Source organism: Pantherophis guttatus, chromosome 1, assembly GCF_059756535.1.
Source record: "Pantherophis guttatus breed Tessera chromosome 1, ASM5975653v1, whole genome shotgun sequence".
NCBI lineage: Eukaryota > Metazoa > Chordata > Lepidosauria > Squamata > Colubridae > Pantherophis > Pantherophis guttatus.
Genome location: NC_142063.1, coordinates 108927710 through 108947395, shown reverse-complemented (window position 1 = coordinate 108947395; position 19686 = coordinate 108927710). Strand labels below are relative to the sequence as shown.

The window sequence follows — 19686 nt, the reverse complement described above, 5'->3', positions numbered from 1 at the left end:
GTGTTATTAAAGAGAAAGGCAAAGAGGAGTGCTTGAACATTGACAAGTTGCTGGACAGAGAGTGAGGCAGGAAACACTTCTGGGTTGAAGAGCTCCAACCCAAAAGTGGAAGTGGAGAAATTGCACTGAATGGCTGAAATGGACTCTTCCTAGCAGCTTTGGTTCAGATGCATAAAAATCTTACAAGAATTTGTAAGTGCATCATCATAACCACTGATTGAGTTAAACCAAGTCACCCAGCCCTATTTCTTAAAGGCATCTTTCCTATATCCTCTTTCAGGCCACACCCATTGTCTATTAGTGAACTTTGCCATTAAAATGAAATTTTCTGTGAGTCAACAAATCATGCTTTTGTCTGAAAAAAATGAAGTAAAATGCTAGTGTTATGTTGTGAATTTAGGGAACTTTCATTTTGTGCTTGTATGTGCAATACACTGTACCCTGTAAATTGCTCATCTTGTGTAATCATCCAGGAAGTGAGTTACTGCCAGGGCATGAGTCAGATTGCAGCTATCTTGTTGATGTATTTGAATGAAGAGGATGCCTTTTGGGCCCTGGCACAACTGCTTACCAACCAGCGGCATGCAATGCATGGTAAGGTTTCAGTGGCAAACACCTTCATTTATTCGCTTGTTCTTTTATTGTGTTTTAGATGATCTCATATTTGGGTTCAGTCTGGTTGAAAGTCTAGATCCTTCCTTTTTATGTGCTTCTTGTAGTCTTCTTCATGTCTGCATTTATTACTGTTGAGTTTAAGCATGATGTACAAATAAGCTCTTCTTGGAGTCAATTAACCTTTGAACTTCAATGCTCTTTTGCAATTTCGTAGTGCTGTAGTGCCAGTCAGAGGCTGTATTTTAAATATGAATACCAGAATGGGGATAGGGATTCTGATGTACACAAAACACCTTTTTCTCCACGCATCAGGCAAACTTCGAGAACGATTCCTGAGTTTGCCTGATGGAATGAAAAGTTGTTTATTATGCATTAGGTAAATCCCTCCCAGGTTTCCATACTATCATCAATAAGTTAGGCAAGGTTGCTTTGACTGTGTATAATACAGAGGACAACTGTATACACAGATCTATGTACACATAAATTCCTGATCTTGTCCAAATGCAAAACTCACAAATGAAGATATAATATAAATATAAATATAAAAATGCATTTTCACAAACAGGCTAGAATTCCTTGGAAGTCTTAGGAAATTCAAGTACTACTTGTGCAATGATGTAAGACGCTCTGCTGTATTTCTTTAATACATTGTTAGTACTTTTGTTTCCTTTTTGCTAAAGGATTTTTCATTCCTGGGTTTCCAAAGTTGCAGAGATTCCAAGCTCACCACGAAGCAATCCTAAACAAGCTTTTCCCAAAGTTGAAGAAACACTTGGTAATGCTTTCTTTTGTCAAGGGAACAGCAGTAATATCAGGATGTGTTGGTTTCTGCCCATACATTTTTGAAATATTTTTTTTGTTTGCCATGCATTACTTTTTTTTTAGAGTTTTCATTGCATCAAATACCAGAAAAGGTGTCATCTCTAAATAATCGTATTTTTTGGAGTATAAAACGCACTGGAGTATAAGTCGCACTTTAATTTTGGGGGAGGAAAATGAGAAAAAAAGAATTCTACCTTTGCCTACGAGCATTTAAGGTGGTGCTGCTTTACGCTGCCCTCCTCCTCCTCCTGCAAGCGAGAGGTGCCTTAGAGACTCGGCTGGGAAAGAGGGCGCCGATTACTGAGAAGTTCTTTTCCGGAAAACTTATCGGGGTGCTCCTGCAATCCACAGGGACTACTCACTTTCCCCGAAGAGACCCTTGCATGCTCTGCAGGGGAGGGTCGGGGCACAGGAACGAGCCTCTTCAGGGTGGTCTGGGGAGGAATCTGCTGGGCGGCTTCGGTGAACAAGGCGGGCCCCATGGTTTGTGGCAGCTCAGGGCAGACAATGGCCACAATGACTTCACTCCCCAGCAATGTGAGGAGCTGCCGCCACTGCCTAAGCCCTCTCCGCGCCTGGGAACCCCTAAAGCAAAACATCCCTCCTTTCAAGCCACCGCCACCTGTTGGCCCAATGCAATTTGCAGAGCCATGTTTCAGGCGGCGGCTGGTTGCCCTCTAATGTGCTTCGGGGAACCAGGGAGGAAAGCATTTTCAGGTGGCACACCGTGCTTTTGGATTCGGGGAGGAAAGCGCTTTGCATAGCATAGCAGGGAATGGGGGTGGTGGGGTTGATCGGTCGTTTGAAGAGGGGTGGGGAGATGCACAGTTTTAACTTTGCACGTGCTATGGTCGGTGTTGGAGGAGGAGAGGCGGAGGAGCTGCGGGTGCTGATGGTCTGGTCCTCTGCCCCTCCCCTCAGGCTGCCCGGGATAAGATCTCCACCATCAAGCTGTTTTGAGGAGGTTGCAGACGGCTTTGTAGTATTCGCTAAGCCGGCTCTTCAGCTGCAGCACCCGGTACCTCTCCACCATGCAGTCCTTGCAGAGAGCTTTCAGTGAGGAAAGGGAAGGACACCGGGAGGCTGAAAGGCAGTGGCAGGGCCCCCTCTTTGGCTGTTCGGCAAGGGGGGAGCTTCTGCCATCCCACTGCCCTAACCCTGTGGATGAGACCCAGCAAAGAGCTCCCACCCTGGGAAGGAAGGCAAAAGGCAATTTCCCTGAGCTTTTAGGGGCGGGCGCCACTTTTGCCAGCGTGGATTCCTGGGGTCGCACCTCGCCTCTCCAGAGGCAGCTCCGAAAACAGTGCTGGGGAAGTGCAACGGGGTGGGGGGTGGGGAGGAAACTGACAAATGTGGCAACACACCAGTGAGGTGCAACACCAATTTTGCGACAGTGTGAGAGATCACACCTCCTGCAGAGTTGGAAGGCTCCCTCCCTTCTCTGCAAGAGCATACTATAAGCAGTTCCAACTGCCTGGTATTCCTTCGCCTTTCCTTCCTTGCTCCTCCCCCCCACCTCCAAAACAGAGGGGATCACACCAAGGAGGAAGCCAGGGCCAAAGCTGGCCTCATCCAGGAAAGCGCCCCCTCACACCTGTCAGCCTGGGTCCTCCTCCATATCTCTTGTAGAAGTAGTCAGCCACATCCTCCGAGACTCGCTTGACGGTGGAGAATTTATCTGGGTGCATTTTCCCCCTCCCCTTCAAACGACCGATCAACCTCCCACCCCCATTCCTTGCTATGCTAGAACGTTTTGCTTTAGGGGCTCCCAGATGCAGAGAGGGCTTAGGTGGTGGCAGCAGCAGCGGCTCCTCACATTGCTGGGGACTGAAGTCATTGTGGCCATTGTCTGCCCTGAGCTGCCAGCTGGGCAGCCAGAGGGAGGACCAGCCATGAACCGTGGGGCCTGGCTTGTTTGCCAAAGACGCCAAACAGATTTCTCCCTCCCAGACCACCCCGAAGAGGCTTGTTCCTCAGGCTGGGCCTGACCCAGATCCCCGCCACCTGGAATCGCCCGAAAATGCGATGCATGGAGGCCAAAAATGTCCAAAGGGTGGGGGCCAGCAGGTGGGCGGGGCTACATTCGGACTACAGGACGGACCCAGATTTTCACCCTCTTTTTTGGGATAAAAAGGTGCGTCTTATACTCCGAAAAATACGGTATATTATTAGAAATATATTTGTAGCAGCAGGGATAAATTTGTAGCCTGAAAATCATACCACTTCTCCCAGGAGCTTCTTGCTCACTTGCCATCAACTGTGTGCTCATTAATCCTGTGCATGAGACAGACAAGGATCTCTTAACCCCCTTTGCCTTGTGGCAAATAGTCTGGAGAAATACATTCCGTGGCACTACCTCCTGATCCTTGTATCTGAGTTGTATCTCCAGGGATAGCAGTCTCCCCCACTCCCCCCCCCATCCCTTTGAGAAAGGAGACCAAGATGAGAAGTGGGTTTTTTAAATAATAATTAACAACCTCAATGTTCTTTAGGTAATACATGCAAAACACTCCATGACAAAGGATAAAATATACACTCTGCCACAATTACAAAGACATCTTGAATGAACCTCTTTAATATGCTCACAATTGTACTGAAAAAAAGAGGGAAAGGGAACTATAATAGTTCTCCACTGAGAAAATAGATATGGAAGAGAATTCGAATGAGTAACCAGTGAAATAAAATGCTGCTTATTGCATGGTAGTTAGTTTAATTTAGGAAAGAAAACCACCAGTATCTATGAGGAGATGATCTTGAGAGCCGGAAAGCATGTGAATTATAGTTCACAGATCTCTAATTTGCTTGTCTTATAAAATGAGATTTTTAAAAAAATATGGTCTCTCTCTCTCTCTCTCTCTCTCTCTTTCTCTCCCTCCCTCCTTCCTTTTTAGGATAAGGAGCAGATGTTGACAGGAATTTATACAACTAAGTGGTTCTTACAGTGCTTCATTGACCGGGTACGGGATTGGGGGAGCAAACATTTCAGATGCTTCCTCCAATGTCATTACAATACTAATTTACATTGTGTCTTTCTGCTTGTAATTATTTTCATTTGATATAGAATGATAATTTTATTAGTAAGGTATAAGAAACAGTAAAAAAACAAACTACATGCATTACAGTGATTAAAATAAACTAAGGGGTAAAGAAACCAAGGAAAAAAGAAAAATTCTATATAATATTAATGTAAAATTAATGCAATCTGTTATTTTAGTATTAAAATCTAGTCTAATTTCTGACTGATAAACAAACAATTCCATATTATATGGGATTTCTGATTGGTCTGATTTGATTTTTAAGATTATATTCCCAGATGGAGAATACTGTTATTTACCTTCCCTTATTGAATTTTTATAAAAATATGTCACAAAATGAACTTGAGTTTTAGTCTTGAGTTTAGCTTGAAAACGTTATTTTGATGAGACCTGCTGCTCTATAGATACATTGTGGTTTGCATATTGCCAGTATGTCACACTTTTTATTTTTTAACACTACTCAGACTCCGTTTACGCTAACTCTGCGGCTGTGGGATATTTACATCCTGGAAGGAGAGCGGGTTCTTACAGCTATGGCATACACCATTCTCAAACTGCATAAAAGTAAGAAGTTGGTTTGATTATTCAATGATTTTTTTTAAAAAAAAAACACCACTTGATACAACATTTATAAAGGAGAAGCATCTTTTAAAGACAAGGCTGCTGCAGAAGTGTTCAGAAAACTCTGTTTTCATTGTCCCATATACAGGATGGCAGAGTTCGGATTTTATTTTGTTTGCCTGCATGACAACTGAAATCTACTCACGTGGGTCCTTGCTATTACAATAGAATTTTAGCAAAACTGGAATTGTTCTGGAGACAGTGTATTCTTGCTTCTCTCGGGCATTTCCCTGCCCCCCAGGCCCTCCGGAGGCAGGAAACAGCCTGTTTCCCTACTTCTGGTGGGCCCAGAAAGCCCGAAAATCAGCTGGCAGGTGCGCACATGCGCGCCAGAGTTGAGCTGACGTGCCCATTGATACGGCTAGGCGTGCCACCTGTGACACACATGCCATAGGTTCACCATCACCGGTCTAGATAATCAGTAAAAATTATCAAATGGTCTCCACAAATGAAGACAGTACACAAAATACGTATAACAAAAAAAAGTCTGCCTTAAGATTCACACACTTATTATTCCCATAGGTCAAGAGGCAACTTTGTATGGAAAACTAAATCTTCCTGAGGGGAGTTATAAAAGACAGGTTCAGCTTGTGCCTCTTTTTTGTTTATTGTGGGCTTTGTGGGGGTTGAAGAAGCTAGAAAAGGGACAAATGCTAGATAGGCTTTTCTGACAAATTCCAGCGAGAGAAACCATCTTAATCTGATATTACAAAACAGAAGAATGAGTCTCATAGCATCTGAAGCATTTGCAGTTTACTTTTTGAACTTCAGATTGGCAGCTTTCTATATCTAAAGGGCAGGCAAACCTCTCTTGGCATTGCAAATGTGATCACCTCTCCCTCTCAAAATCTTTTATTGCAGATCAAAACTTCTTGAGACAGACATAATTTATGTCTGTACTGTATTTTGTAAAAAGAAAAAAAACATAAGTGTGGTGATACCCTCTAAATAAAACATAGAACTCCTAAACCAGAAATACAAATCCTGCCTACTTGTGCAACCCACCTATTCACTGTAGCCTCAGTTGCCTTTTTTTAAAACAAATGTATGACTTCCACCCCCCCTAGAAAGATGCATATAACAGACCAGAATCCAGCCTATGTTCTTGTAAAGATAGATTAGAAAATTTCAGAAGTGAGAATAGGCCATTAGCCCAAGAATACTTGGACCTTGTGAAATAAAACATATACTAGTAATCAGTGTTTATATGTAGCCTTCCTATGACTGTGTATAACAAACGTATAATCCCAAATCTCTATCTTGTAAAACGTAACAGATCACTGCATACAGAATATTCCTGAGAGATGAAATCTAAAATCAAGATTTGTTTAACTCACACATTTTTGAATGCAAAATAGTCTTCTTTAAATCATGAAGATGTGCTTGGCCAAATTGCCTTGCAAGTACAGGTAGTCCTCAATTTACAACAGTTCGTTTAATAACCATTCGAAGTTATAGCAGCACTGAAAAAAGTGATTTATGACTGTTTTTCACACTTACAATTGTTGCAGCATTCCCATGGCCACGTGATCAGAATTAAGATGCTTGACAACTGACTCACATTTATGACGGTTGCAGTATCCCAGAGTCACGTGATCCTCTTTTGCACCCTTCTGACAAGCAAAGTCCATGGAGAAGCCAGATTCATTTAACAACCGTGTTACTAACTTAACAACTGCAGTAATTCACTTAACCACTGTGGCAAGAAAGGACGTAAAATGGGGCAAAATTCAATTAACAACTGTAAGTCGAGGACTATCTGTAGTTGAACTTCACTGAAGATTGCATCAAGTTGCAGAATGTAGCTTTACTCCCCCTTGTGGTAGAACATTAGAATCATCCTGTATTTAATTGGAAATGCTGGTAATGGATTTATTCATGTAAAAGGATTTAATTGATATAAAGTTCACAGTCTTGAAGTTACACATCTGTACATTCTTGCCAGGATGGATGTGAAGACATTCATTTGATCGCAAAGGCAGAAAATGAGTATATAAACAGATAATCATAATTTTACTTCATTTAAACAACATCTTTCACCTGTTGCACTGAGTAGTCATTCAGTAGAAATTGTATCAGGATAATGGCAGCGTCTTTATCGAACTGATGTTTCTGTTACCTGCTTAGAACGCTTGTTGAAAATGAGCCTCGAAGATCTGCGGGAATTTCTGCAAGAAAAAATTGCTGCTTCTCTGCAGTTTGAAGATGATATTGTAATTGAGCATTTACAAGCATCCATGGCAGAACTGCGTAAAATGAAATTTGATCTTCCACCTCCAGGTAAGTCAAAGTTGAACAATTATGCATTTTTTTTTAAAAAAAAGCATTGTTATGAATAGAAGGTTTGTTTGTATGTTTGTTTGTTTGTTTGTTTGTTTGTTTATTAGTTTTATATTGCCGCTTATTCGCCCATGGCGACTCAAGGCGGCTTACAGAATATAAAAAACCACATTTAAAAAACAGTAAAACTCATAAAAAATCAAAACCAGAGATAAGGAGAATCCAAGACCTCAGTGCCTTCCGTCGCGCCCTTAAAACCCATTTATTTAAACAAGCCGGGCTGGCTTAAGATGAAATTTTTAACTGTTTTTAAATGTTTTAAACATTTTTAATTGGTAAATGAGTTTTAATTGGGCCAAATTTATATATCTTTTAATTGTTTTTAATATTTGTTCTGCATGTTTTTTAATCTGGCTGTACACCGCCCTGAGTCCTCAGGGAGAAGGGCGGTATAGAAATCCAATATAAAATAAAAAATAAAATAAATAAATAAATAAAATAAATTAATGTAATAAAATCACCCCTGATCCCCACCTCCCGCCCCAGCGACAGCCGATCACACGAGCCATTTAATGGGCTCCATCCCATTCTGGGTTCCCCAGGGCCGCTGGCAGAACCAGGTCTTCAGCACCTTCCGGAAGAGAATTAGGGTGGGGGCTGTTCTAATCTCTGGGGGAATGATGTTCCAGGGACTGGGAGCCACCACAGAGAAGGCCCTTCTTCTGAGTTCCACCAGGTGTGATCTCCCTCGGGGATGGGACCCGCAGCATTCCCTGCCTCCCCGCTCTAATGGGTCAAGTAGATGTGACCGGCAAGAGATGGTCCCTCAGATAACTTGGTCCTAAGCCATGAAGGGCTTGAATTGCACCCGGAAGCAAATTGGCAGCCAGTGCAGCTCCCGCAGGAGAAGTGATATATGTGCACCCCGGGGTCTGCACAAAACCGTGCGGACTGCTGCATTTTGCACCAACTGGAGCTTCCGGATGCTCTTCAAGGGCAGCTCCATATAGAGTGCATTGCAATAGTCAAGACAGGAAGTGACTAAGGCATGAGTGACTGTGAGTAGGGATTGCCGGTCCAGGAAAGGGCGTAACTGGCACACAACTTGCAGTTGCATGAAGGTCTTCCTGGCCGCAACCGTCATCTGCTCTTTGAGCAGGAGTCCGGGAGAACCCCCAGATTACATACAGGGCCTGTTTGGGGTGGTGCCACCCCATCCAAGACCAAAGATGGCAAGTCTCCCTGAGCCAATGAACCCCAACCCAGAGCCACTCAGTCTTGCCAGGGTTTAGTTTCAACCCATTGCTCCCCATCCAACCCCTAACAGCCTCCAGGCACTGCGAGAGGGAGGACACGGCATCACTTAATTCACCACGGGCTGAGATATACAGCTGAGTATCATCAGCATATTGGTGATACCTCAGTCCATAGTGACGGATGATCTCACCCAGCGGCTTCATATAAATGTTGAACAGGAGTGGAGAGAGTACTGAGCCCTGTGGCATCACACATAGCAGTGGGCAAGAGCTGGATCTCTCCCCTTCTATCAGCACTGACTGAGAGCGGCCGCAGAGGAAGGAAGTGAGCCAGGATAGCACAAGGCCTCCCACTCCCATCGCCGCTCCAGGAGAATACCATGGTTGATGGTATCGAAAGCTGCCAAGAGGTCAAATAGAGTAAGGATGGATGCACTACCCCCATCCCACTCCCTCCAGAGATTATCCAAAAGTACAACCAATGCCGTTTCTGTCCCAAATCCAGGCCTGAATCCTGACTGGTAGGGGTCGAGATAATCCTCGAGATAATTAACAAGTTAATTCCTGTTAAGATAAATAGAGAGCAGCTTAACTTGCTTGAATGCCATGTCTAACAGAGCAGCATTGACAAAATTAGTTTAGCTGAGTAGGGAACTATGATCACAAGTACAGCATTCTTTCCTTCTTTTTTATTATAGTTTTTCAGAACAATAAAAGTGAATAAAATTAAAAGCCCTAAAAGAGCAAGGAAAAATAAATATATAGAAAATAAGAAAATGAAAAAAAGAAAACACAGAATTATGCTTCCACCCTTCTTTCTGTTGAGGTGTTGCCACCTTGTTCTTTCCCCTTCTTTCACTCTTTTTAATTTCTACATCCATAAATCAAAAATTCAGTCTTTTCTTCTTTCACCAAAAAATCCAGTTAAGGCTTCCAGTCTTTCTGAAAAGTCTGTATAGTTTTTTCCTTGACTAAACTGGTCAGCTTCATCATTTCCACAAGCTCCATCAATTTTTACAATCCAATTTTCTGTGGATATTCCATTATTTTTCCATCTTTGTGTCTACAATAATCTTGTCGCACATACAATACGTTTCCCATATTTATTTTCTAGTTCCTTGTCCATAAAACCCAACAAAAATTCCAGTTTCATCATAATATTAATCCACAATATCTTTTGCATCATTATATGAATTTGCACTCAAAAATTCTTTGCTAAATACAGCACCTTTTCAAAAGCTACATTTTCACAATCACCTGTTGGAGAAAAAAGAGAGCTGGATTTCTTACAGGTGGGATCATACTCAAGAGTGAAATACCTGTGTTCCATTTTGAAGATCCCAGGTTCAGAGCAGATGGAAACTTTAGTCTAAATTCTTGTGCTTCTTCTGCCAGTTAGGATATAGATTATACTAAACTATGTGGCTTAGTTTGTGACTGGTTTCTTTTCCATTACAATTAAAACTGTCCAGGCCAAACACCATAAAACAGCAGTAATCAATAAAGAGAAAATTAAAAGTTAATGCTGAAGACAATTGCACTGAAAATCTACCTGTCAGAAATGGAAAGGAGTGTGAGCACTGAAGGGACATTAGCATATATGCTTTCTTGGAGAGGTTTCCTTGTTGAGATTGATTGATTGACCATCACACACTGTCTTGTGATTTACATATGCAGCTGCAGCTGGTCTGTGTGCAGGAAGAAACTATTCCAATGTCCCTCTTGATTTGACATTTTTATTTTCTTCTTAATTTTCATACCCTCATTCAATTTTTTTTTTATATCCAGTGATAAATATTTGTTCATGTTGTTCTCCATAATCATGTCAGATAAGTTTTAATAGCATGTTCTTTTTTCTTCTGGGAACAGGGTATTCATAAAAACAACATAGCTGACAGTATTTATTCAAAGTCCCATTGCCATACCTCAGCAATATCTCTGAATGCCGTTATAAGTTGCTTAGATTGTTACGTCTCCAAAATTGAAAATATTTTGTTTATCCTACAAAAATACATTTATTTTTTAAAATTAATTTCAAAGTCTTAATATTCAAAATCATATTCCCACTTGTTCTGAACCCTTAATTCATTTAAAATTTTCTACAGCCAAAACCTTATTGTGTTTTTTGCTGTTTATTTTGAATTCTTAAAACTTATAAAAATATGATTTCATTCTCTTATATTAAGGATTAAGCAGTCACCCAGTGTTTCCAGCGTTATGATTTTGAAGATGTCTAATTTCTTTAAAGGACTTAATAGGCAATTTCAAAAGGTGGTTAACAAAATAAAAAATGTGCAAATTTAGAGTCCTTTGAAGTCTCCACTGTGGCTGGAGCAAGAATGACAAATTCCCCCATCTCCCAGCTCTTCTCTCTTGCAAATTCCTTGTGAGGAGCAACTGTAGGGAGAACATGAACAATGTCTTAGGCATTCAGTAAATTTGAGCCAGTCACTCCTTTTTAGCCCAACCTAATGTAATCTGTGTTGTGGGGAAAAATAGGAGGAGGAAGGAGTAATGAATATGTTGGTCACCTCGAGTTATTTATATAAAAATAATAATAAAAGCGAGATTTTAAAAAATTAAAAAAATCTTGCATCCTCTCCAAAGAGGGTTGAAGGAGCCAATCTACTTATCAGTTTCTTGTTCTTAGTCACACTCATCAGCTCTGCCATTTCTTCTCCAGGAGTCCTATGTATGATACCTTTTTAAGTGTTCAAGAAAACTTGAGACAATTTTCATATTCCTCTTCCTAATCCCAGTGGTTGTTGTCCCTAGAAAATTGCTAATGCTGCTTAATTTGCTTTTCATTACTTAAACAAAATAAAATCCAGGTCACTACATTTCATGTTTGTCCTTGGATTTAGACTAATGCATGTCTGTACCTTTGTACCTTTTTGTTGCAGCAAAATCTGAAGAATTCCCAAAAACACCCCTGGGGATGGAACTTTCTCTAAATCTACTCTCAATGAAATCCAGCATAGCCAATAATGGTCAGAAAACGGTCGTCAGTGACTTCAACAATGATAAAGATGTCATAATACAATCTTCTCCAGATAAAAATCCTCATTGCCTGAATGAAGGAATTGATAACTCAAATATGGCAATACAGGAAAGAGCTTCTCCAGAGCACAATGGAACAGCCTTGCAGAACAAACTGGCGGATATGCATAACAATCCTTTCCAAAGACTTCCACCAAATGAAATCTTTGAAACTGAGGAGTACCAAAGGGAAGAAAGTGCTGATAAAATATCTTCAGTGGAGAATCCTATAATACTTGATAACATTCAGACAGTGGTGGGAGATCAACATGTGGCTTCAGACAGTGGGAAGGATAATTCATTAAAAAGCAGTAACTCTGAGAAGTGCAGCTTACAGGAAAACAAACACATTCCTTTAGATGACAGGGACCACATTATTCCCCCTGTGCTACAAGCTCAGACAACAAACAATTCTGCCTGGGAGTCCGACTTGCAGGGTCAGCCCTTGGAAGCTGACCTGTCTATCAGCCACGACAGTACAACTTCGTTAACAAGATCGGAGTCACTGCATCACTTGGACTCAGCACCCTCTGTGCAAAATGCAGCTGCTCTTGAGCAAGAGAGCACAACCTGCTCCTCTGAAGATTTAGCATCTGAAGGTGCTGCCTTGCTTAAAGATGATTTACAGCATCCCCCATGTATAGAGGCATCTTCTGCAGCAGGACACGGCCTCTTTATACCGCACGGCGTGCCAGGAAATCTAGTAGTGCCATGTAGAGAGAGGACAGCTGCTGCTCTCTCTCCTCCCTTCCAAGATGGCCAGCGACGGCCTTCTAACGTATCTCAGTACGATAACCTGTCTGAAAATGAAGAGGAAGAAAAACAGGTGCCCGCTTCTAAGAAATTGGCAGATTCAATACCACAAACTGAACTCTGCACACCAGTATTAAAGTCTTCTATACCCAAGTCTGCCTCACTTGGGGAGATAGACAATCTCCAAAGGCAAACCCAAGAAGTGACAGATTTGGCAGAACTGCCAAAAATTGATGGCCAGCTCACCTCATTCCCCATGCTGCCACATTCCAAACGATTGTCTGGGGGAGGCAGCGTGCCGGTCCTTTCTGAGCCTGGCTGTGATGCCCTCTTGCTGCCTGGAAGCCTCCAAGCCCGGCCTACTTCGTCTCCTGTGTTGCAGGATCAGCACAGCCCCTTCAGAATTATTAAAACCACCACCCCTCTTCATTTGGCTTACGCCACGGAGCAAGACTGCTTGAGCAAAAAGCAGGTGGCTCTCCCTTTGCCAGAAACCAGCCACTGTCATACGGCAGATGGCAAAAAATACAACCTTGTCCCTGGGGAAGCTGAGGTAGCCGGTGATTGTGTTCAGAAGTTGAAAAATGTTCCAGGTGGTTCACCTGCATTTCAGAAACCAAAAGTACCACCCAAGATTTTCAAAGCACATTCAGAGAATACGTTCTCTTCAAGCTGTTCCCCCATGGGGCAAATGTCTAAATCAGTCACATTCTAGAATTACCGAGAAAGCGGAAATTTGGGTCACATAATGGTTTCCATAAGAGTTTGGAAAGGAAGGCAGAGCCTGAAGCAAAATTAGGAAGGTGATCACTTCATTCATCAAAATGTATTCAGGAATTCAGGTTAAAGTTCACAGGCCAGGCTAGGCTGGCAGCTAAAGGCTGCAGAGAGCTTCTGACAAGATTTGGGTTGTTTTCCAAAGTATTTGAATTATATGTCTCATTATTTCCTCGCTAGGTAAACATTTTTAACAGATTTAACTTTCTAAAAACATCAGTGTTTCCAAACCCTTGTAGCTGACAAATGAAAGACATAATTCAGAAGAGCAGCGAGTCCAAATGGAGTTACTTTAGGAAGAAGAAACCAGTCAGTTCCAAATTTGGGCCAGTAATACTCTCCCCCACCCCCCCAGTAGCAATAGTAATGTTGTTTTTGTTTCAATTTAGTACTGTAGCTAATATACTATTACATATGAGCCTGTGCATACTGTATATGCCAGGGAAGTTAATTTTCATAGCATCTATGCATATCAAGCACACATCATATGTGTGTCCTTTCACTGAAATCAGACAATTTGACATGCCTTTTTAAAGCTTTGGTTCCTCTCGTTCCACCATACCTCCTTGTGTACAGTGATGACATTTATTAAAGAGGAAGGAGATCTCCAGCACTCCGTTCAGTTGAACTTTTCAATATGTTACAGACACGTGTAGCTTCAGAGAGAATCCAGATAGTGAGGTAGATGGTTTGCAATATGCTATCCGGTGTTTTAAGTTTGCTCAATTCTCAACTTGTTTATGAGCATGGATCCTCTAAGGTAGGGGTCTCCAACCTTGGCAACTTTAAGACTTGTGGACTTCAATCCCGGAATTCAGCTTTGCTGGCTGAGGAATTCTGGGAGTTGAAGTCCACAAGTCTTAAAGTTGCCAAGGTAGGAGACCCCTGCTCTAAGGATCCATAACAGGAAGTATTAGTTTGGAATGCAAGAAGTGTTCTGATTGCACTACAATGCAACTTTCACATCCTAAGGAAGTTGTGACATTTTACTTGCCCTCATGCCATTGCCATCCCTTTGGAAATACTCTTTTACTTTAGGTGAGTATTGTGTTGATTAATAAACAGTTCTTGCCCTGATATTAGAAGAAGAAAAATATTGGTAGCTAAGACAGTTCCTCAAAGTGGTCTTTGATCAAGTTTATAACTTTCCTAGCTGCTACACAGTTGTGAAAGTAATACATCTCCGTTTCTCCAGGATGCAGTTCCAAATGGAACTACATCCTGGAGAAACGGAGATGCATTATTTTCACAAGGGTAAAGATTCAAAGCTTTTATTTGACCTAATCCAGTTGAGATTTTCCTCAGAGCATGCAAAATTCATGGCTGCATTGGTAGCCGTTAAATTTAACAGAAGCAAAAGATGGGATTCTCTTTGTTTTTGTTTTTTTCCCTTTGATGAGAAATATTTTGTACTCCGGGTTTTCAGTTTTCCTATAATTATGCTTCCTTTTGTTTTTAATAAGGTGTGATAACACATTCAGACTATTGTAATTCTGCAGTGCATGCTTTTTTTTTTTTTTTTTTTACATCAGTTACGTTTTGCAGCATTGGATGCACATTAAATACCTTCATGCCTTAAATCTGTGACGCACGTTTCCCACTGCAAGAATAACTAATGGACAATTCAAGGAATTCTAATAAGCAAAGTGTAGTGTTACTTTAAGATGCCAAGAAAGGGAGCCTAGTGTTTATTGTAAAGAGAGGTGGCAATTCCATGCCCATCCAGATTCTGGGCTCCAATTTGCATGTCCTTAGGTTTCGGATGATGGGAAATGTACTTCAAGAACATGTAAAGAGTACAATGTTATCTAGGGGAAGGAGCAGACCTTCCTCCATTTGAGCTTGGACAATTGAATATTTTTAATTTATGCATATATTTTATCTTGTGTTCTGCCCTATACCTACCCAGGCAGCACCAGACTAGAAAATGTTCTTTGCTGAGGTTATTTTTTCTTTTTGGTTTTTTAGTTGTTGCTTTTTTTTTTTTAGCTTAGCTGATGTCCAAGTTAAAGAAATGTTGGTCTAGATTTCCCAACGGGCTCAAATGTCGCACTCGTAACCTGATGCCCAATTTCTGGAACAGGATGAGGTTTAGAATTGCAGAAAGGGCAAGTTGCATTCCTCTGTGTAGAAGACACCCGAGTGTCTTCTTTTAAAGCAGCAACGCCCATTTGGTTGGGCCTTTTCCCTTATGCTGTTCTGTGTCTGTCTGTCTGTTGCAGAAGGAGAGGAGATGCACCTCAGTACTTCAAATCTGGCAATCGAGCAATTCACTTCTGTCACCCTTTGCTTGCCAGCTGCCTTGGTGGCCTCTCACTTTTGTCCGTAAGCAAATTTTATACCAGAGAAACACAGGAAGGTAGCTTTGCATTCTGGACCTTTTTCACTTGCTCCCAAATAGAAACTGATTACCTTTTTCAGCCCCAGACTGGTGGAGATTCACTTTTAAGGGCCTTCTTATGGCCCTTCAGTTGCTATAGTCTCCTAATTTTCTTCCCACAGACATAGGAGAAGGACATTGGCGCCACTCCCCACTGTACTTGAGCAAGACTGTTGCTGAATTGTGGGGCCAGGGGCAAAGCTTGTGTCTCCAGTAGAGAGGCATCTGATAGGAAATTGTGCTGTTTAAAAAACAAAACTGCCCATCACCATCCATATCACAGGCCTTATTCAACATATAGCTGCAATGTTAACACACTTCCCATTCTGCATAGTTGCCTTAGTACTGGCTGACTCATTGGCTAATTAGAGCTATATTTTCCCAAGTACAAAAAGGAGTATTTAATGGTCAGAAAAATCAGCTCTTCTCCAAATGCTATTTCATAGGAAAATATTGATGTCCTTCAGAACACAAAAACAAAAGCTTCCACATATTTCTGGCTGGATGTCTTTTGTTTTTGAGGAGGGGTTTTTTGTTTGTTTTTGTTTGCAAAAGAGACCAAAGACTTGAAACTCCAGGGCGAAGCACCCTACTAAAATGTTGAACTGTAGCTGAAAGAGATCCAGAAGCTCCTATTCTTTGAAAGCATGGACTATGACCGGAAGACAAATAATCTGCTTATGTACCTCCAAAAGATAAAGCATTTTTTGATTGAGTAGTCTCTTTGAAGCCAATCCAGATGCCAAAACAATTTACCCACAAAATTTAATTTCATCAGCATGTCTTTTAAGTGGAATGAAGTCCAAGAAAGGAACATCCTTATTCTCAAGGCAATAATGTATCCTCTTTAATATTAGGGAAGACAATACTTTGAATCCAGAGAACAACACACATAATACACAAACCTATTTGGCCATGCAGAGGTTAATCTTGTGTAATGGTATTAATCTTGTGTAAAGTTACAGAAGAAAATTTGTTTCCTAAATGAAAGTAGTTACTGCCTAGAGGGTGAGACAGGTTACTCATCCATGTGCATATTATTTAAAATTGTACCTGTCTTATTTATGTTAGCAATTCAAATATAGCTTTACATGTAGGCATGTATCACGCTGCATACTGTATTATGAAAAGATATTCATATGATTACAGTTGAGCAGATGTTTAAAATCTGAATAAACTATAGTTTTAGATGTGCTTTAAGATGTAGCTTTTTTAGTAGTGCAGCCACCAAAGTAGAACTGGAAGCTAGTGCTTAAGGCTTCCCAGTATAATTTCTGGGCCAAAAAAGATTTCCTTTCTATGAATGAAATGGAAATCTAAAGTGTTTTGGAAATCAAGAGTAATGCCTAGTTATTTTCTAAATCCTCTGAATGCCCATTCCATTTATTGCTCTTTCACCTCCTCTTCTTCCTCCTCGTTTCTCCATTTGTTTCAAAGATAATTTGAAAGCAGTCTTTGCAAAAGGGGGAAAAAAGCACTACTGGACCTAATGCCATGTTTATGTCACTTTAAACCAACAAGAATGTCCCACGAGAACAACATTGGAACCGTATCCAAAGCTGGGGTGATATTCCAAGTGATATGAGGGGAGCAGTCGAACTTCGTAGTTTTCGAACCATCTTTTAACTTGTGGGTTACAGGATAGAGCAAATCTTGAAAGTGTTTCACCACAACACAGTCAAACATCCCAGGGAAATGTTCAGTAAATCTCAAGTGTGCTCTTGTGCTAAGGAATCCAGCTGGAGTGCCTAAGACTGAGGATTAAACACTCTGATTAGGATGTTAAGAACCAACCCAGGCACTCCAGTGAGATCACAAGGTTTAATATGCAAGCCCTGCTTTAGGGATTTTCATTGCTAGAGGCTAGTTGGGATAGAAAAGGTATTCTGGCAGCATTAAAGATGTGGAAGCCTTTTACTTCCATAATATCCTTCCACAAACTAGGTTACTATATTAAAGGAGTTTCATGGATTTCTGTCTAGACTTCAGTAATGCCTGGTTTGGTTTGGATCAGAATAATCCTGTTGAGGTTTGGATTTGATGCTGTTATCCCCCAGGCTATTACACTATTAAGATGGGGAAGGCATCATCTCCACTTTGAGGAGGTGTAGCAAGCTCTTGGAGCAAAGCCAGCTGAGCTCCTGCATGGAAGCAAGCTTTGACCAGTTTTAGAACTAAATGTTCCTTAGTAGGAGAAACAGTATTCCTTCAGAAACTCAGGAAAACATCAGGGAATCCCCGATTCCCTAAGTAGAGCTAAGATGTATTTCATTTTAAAATCTAATGTTATCTTGACAGACCAGCTCCAACTTTTGGATCAGAATAGCACAGGCACGAGGCAGGGATTCAGCTCTGGATTCTGGACGCTTTCCCACTGCTGAAAGTTGGAACACCCTGTGGTTCAGTAGATGGCCCCATTTGGGCTCTTTGATAGGTCTGCTGCCACCGTCGCCCTAAAATGTCCCATGTTAACAGCTACTCTTGACACCTCAGAGAGCTTCCTTGGTAATTCTGTGTGATGTAGTCTTCCTGTCGTTCTCTTTTATGTCTGTGCTTGGGGGAAGATAAAGCAAAAATATTTTTAAAAAATCCGAAAGGATTGTACAGATGTTGAAGAGCTGTGTTTTACATGGTTGTAATAACAGTCAGACTTTGGAACAAATTGCTGCGTGTGGATTCTTTACTTGCTCTCTGGGAATGTTTGGCAAGTTGCCAGTCTGTCCCCTGGTGTGCTCAGTTTTTGGGCAAAGGTGAGCTAAACTACTTCTCCAGATGCCATCGCCGGAGGGATGGCAGTCCAAGTGTGATCCGTTCCTGCTCATCTTGTTGGTTTGGTTTAACAAGAGTTTGGGTCGTGACAATTTAGCCATGGGACAATCCACTATAACCACACTGTAGACAAACTGACACTTCAAGGAAAGATTGGAAACCGTTGGATCATTGCTTGCAGGTATAGTTGTGTTTAAACATTTTCTTGGAAATTGTAAAATGAAACATGTTTGTCAGCACAATGTTCATGTTTCCAGGTTTATTCTGTAGTAAGATAATAGTTCGATTGTGACACTTTCTGCAAAGGCCAGAGTTGTATCATTCATGTGACAACTGCAAAATTCCCATGCCATCATTGAATGGCAGCAAAATCTTTGCTTTCTTCCTCACCAGATGGGGAACCATGAACGATAATGTTGATTTCCAACTAGAAACTCGGGTTTCACTACCAAGTTCAGCCTAAACTTAGTCAGCCACAGCAGCAGGAAAGGCACCTGACAAATATATGACAAAAATGATGAATTCCACTCTTAAATGGACAGCTCTGTGAGAAAGAACAGAAACCTGATCAGGATACTTCATGGAATATTTTTAGATAATTGTCTGTTAGTGGGCAATAATGGTTGTACATTTCCATGGGCAGGTTCCCCAGCTTGAAAACGTTTTGAGACCCCTGTATAATACAGCTGCCATGTAAAAGTTAGTCTGAAATCCTTTCCGTGCAATACATTTTACAATTGTATGCAAATGTTTAGGTACCTGGGATCATTTTTTTTTTCAATAAATCTCTAAGTGAACAGAAGCTAATCCAATCCCTGGATGTTGCAGTGGTAAATCTACTTTTCTGCCAACTTGGTCTATTAGCCATATGATTCAAGATCAAGGCACCACCTTGATCCCACTTCACCTCTTTTTGACAGAAATAAATTTTCCAGCATTTCCTGTAGCCACCTAAAAGCCTCTAATTTTCCTCCACTCTTCTAGCTCAGAAATATTTTTGGGTTTCCTTCCATTGACTGAATGCTTGAGATCTGCCCACAGGTTTTCAATAAAATTCAAGTCTGGGAGCTGTGAAAGCCATTGTAATACTTTCCTCTCTGTTTCCTGCCAGTATTTTATGGTCTGCTGGAGCTGTGCGTTTCAAACCATTGTTTGGGAATACTCAGCTTCTGCATACAATTGCATACTCAACATGTATAGTTTGGCTTAATGCTGCTTCTATTCTTGTCGGCAACTTTTTGTGGGCACAGACATAAATGGCAGAGTATGGTATGTAAACAAGTGCCTAGAGTGGCTATAATGTATACAAATTCCTCTAAAAATGCCAGGTTTTTGAAAT

The 19686-nt window shown here is 41.2% G+C and overlaps 1 protein-coding gene across 2 annotated transcripts in view; it reads left to right on the top strand.

Annotated features, from left to right (window-relative positions):
- The window catches only part of LOC117665175 (uncharacterized), a 95641-nt gene extending 78869 nt beyond the window's left edge, over nt 1-16772 (top strand). For both annotated transcript variants that reach the window (XM_034416777.3, XM_034416778.3), the window contains exons 10-15: nt 474-594; nt 1296-1390; nt 4329-4394; nt 4937-5036; nt 7221-7373; nt 11533-16772. In XM_034416777.3, the coding sequence (XP_034272668.1) occupies nt 474-594; nt 1296-1390; nt 4329-4394; nt 4937-5036; nt 7221-7373; nt 11533-13136 (2139 nt within the window). In that variant the 3' untranslated portion in view covers nt 13137-16772. The remainder of the gene's footprint in view (nt 1-473; nt 595-1295; nt 1391-4328; nt 4395-4936; nt 5037-7220; nt 7374-11532) is intronic.
- Nucleotides 16773-19686: the final 2914 nt, after the last annotated feature.